At 63.6% G+C, this 264-nt stretch overlaps 1 protein-coding gene across 1 annotated transcript in view; it reads left to right on the forward strand.

Annotated features, from left to right (window-relative positions):
- The window catches only part of LOC103768723 (laminin subunit beta-1-like), a gene marked incomplete at both ends in the record, with an annotated part of 1917 nt that extends 1657 nt beyond the window's left edge, over positions 1–260 (forward strand). The window contains one exon of the mRNA XM_008935877.1: positions 199–260. Coding sequence (XP_008934125.1) covers positions 199–260 — 62 coding nt within the window. The remainder of the gene's footprint in view (positions 1–198) is intronic.
- Between the last annotated feature and the right edge of the window lie 4 nt (positions 261–264).

Here is a 264-nt window from a genome sequence, read left to right on the forward strand (position 1 = left end):
TGTGGTTGGGTGCAGACTGACAACCAGCAGACTGGCTGTGGGGGACTTGGGGTGCTGCAGGCTGTAGTTTGGAGAGGTTTGGGGCTAGGTTGCTGCATGCTGGGGTAATGGGGAGTCAGGGCTGGGGAGGTTTGTCCCTGGGGGTGCTGCCGGCTGGATTGGGGTGGCGCATGCCATGCCACGGTGCTGTCCCCACAGGGTGTGACTGCAACGAGCACTCGCGACGGTGCCACTTCGACATGGCCGTCTTCCTGGCCACGGGGA

This window comes from Merops nubicus, unplaced genomic scaffold (assembly GCF_000691845.1).
Source record: "Merops nubicus isolate BGI_N331 unplaced genomic scaffold, ASM69184v1 scaffold32112, whole genome shotgun sequence".
Classification (NCBI taxonomy): domain Eukaryota; kingdom Metazoa; phylum Chordata; class Aves; order Coraciiformes; family Meropidae; genus Merops; species Merops nubicus.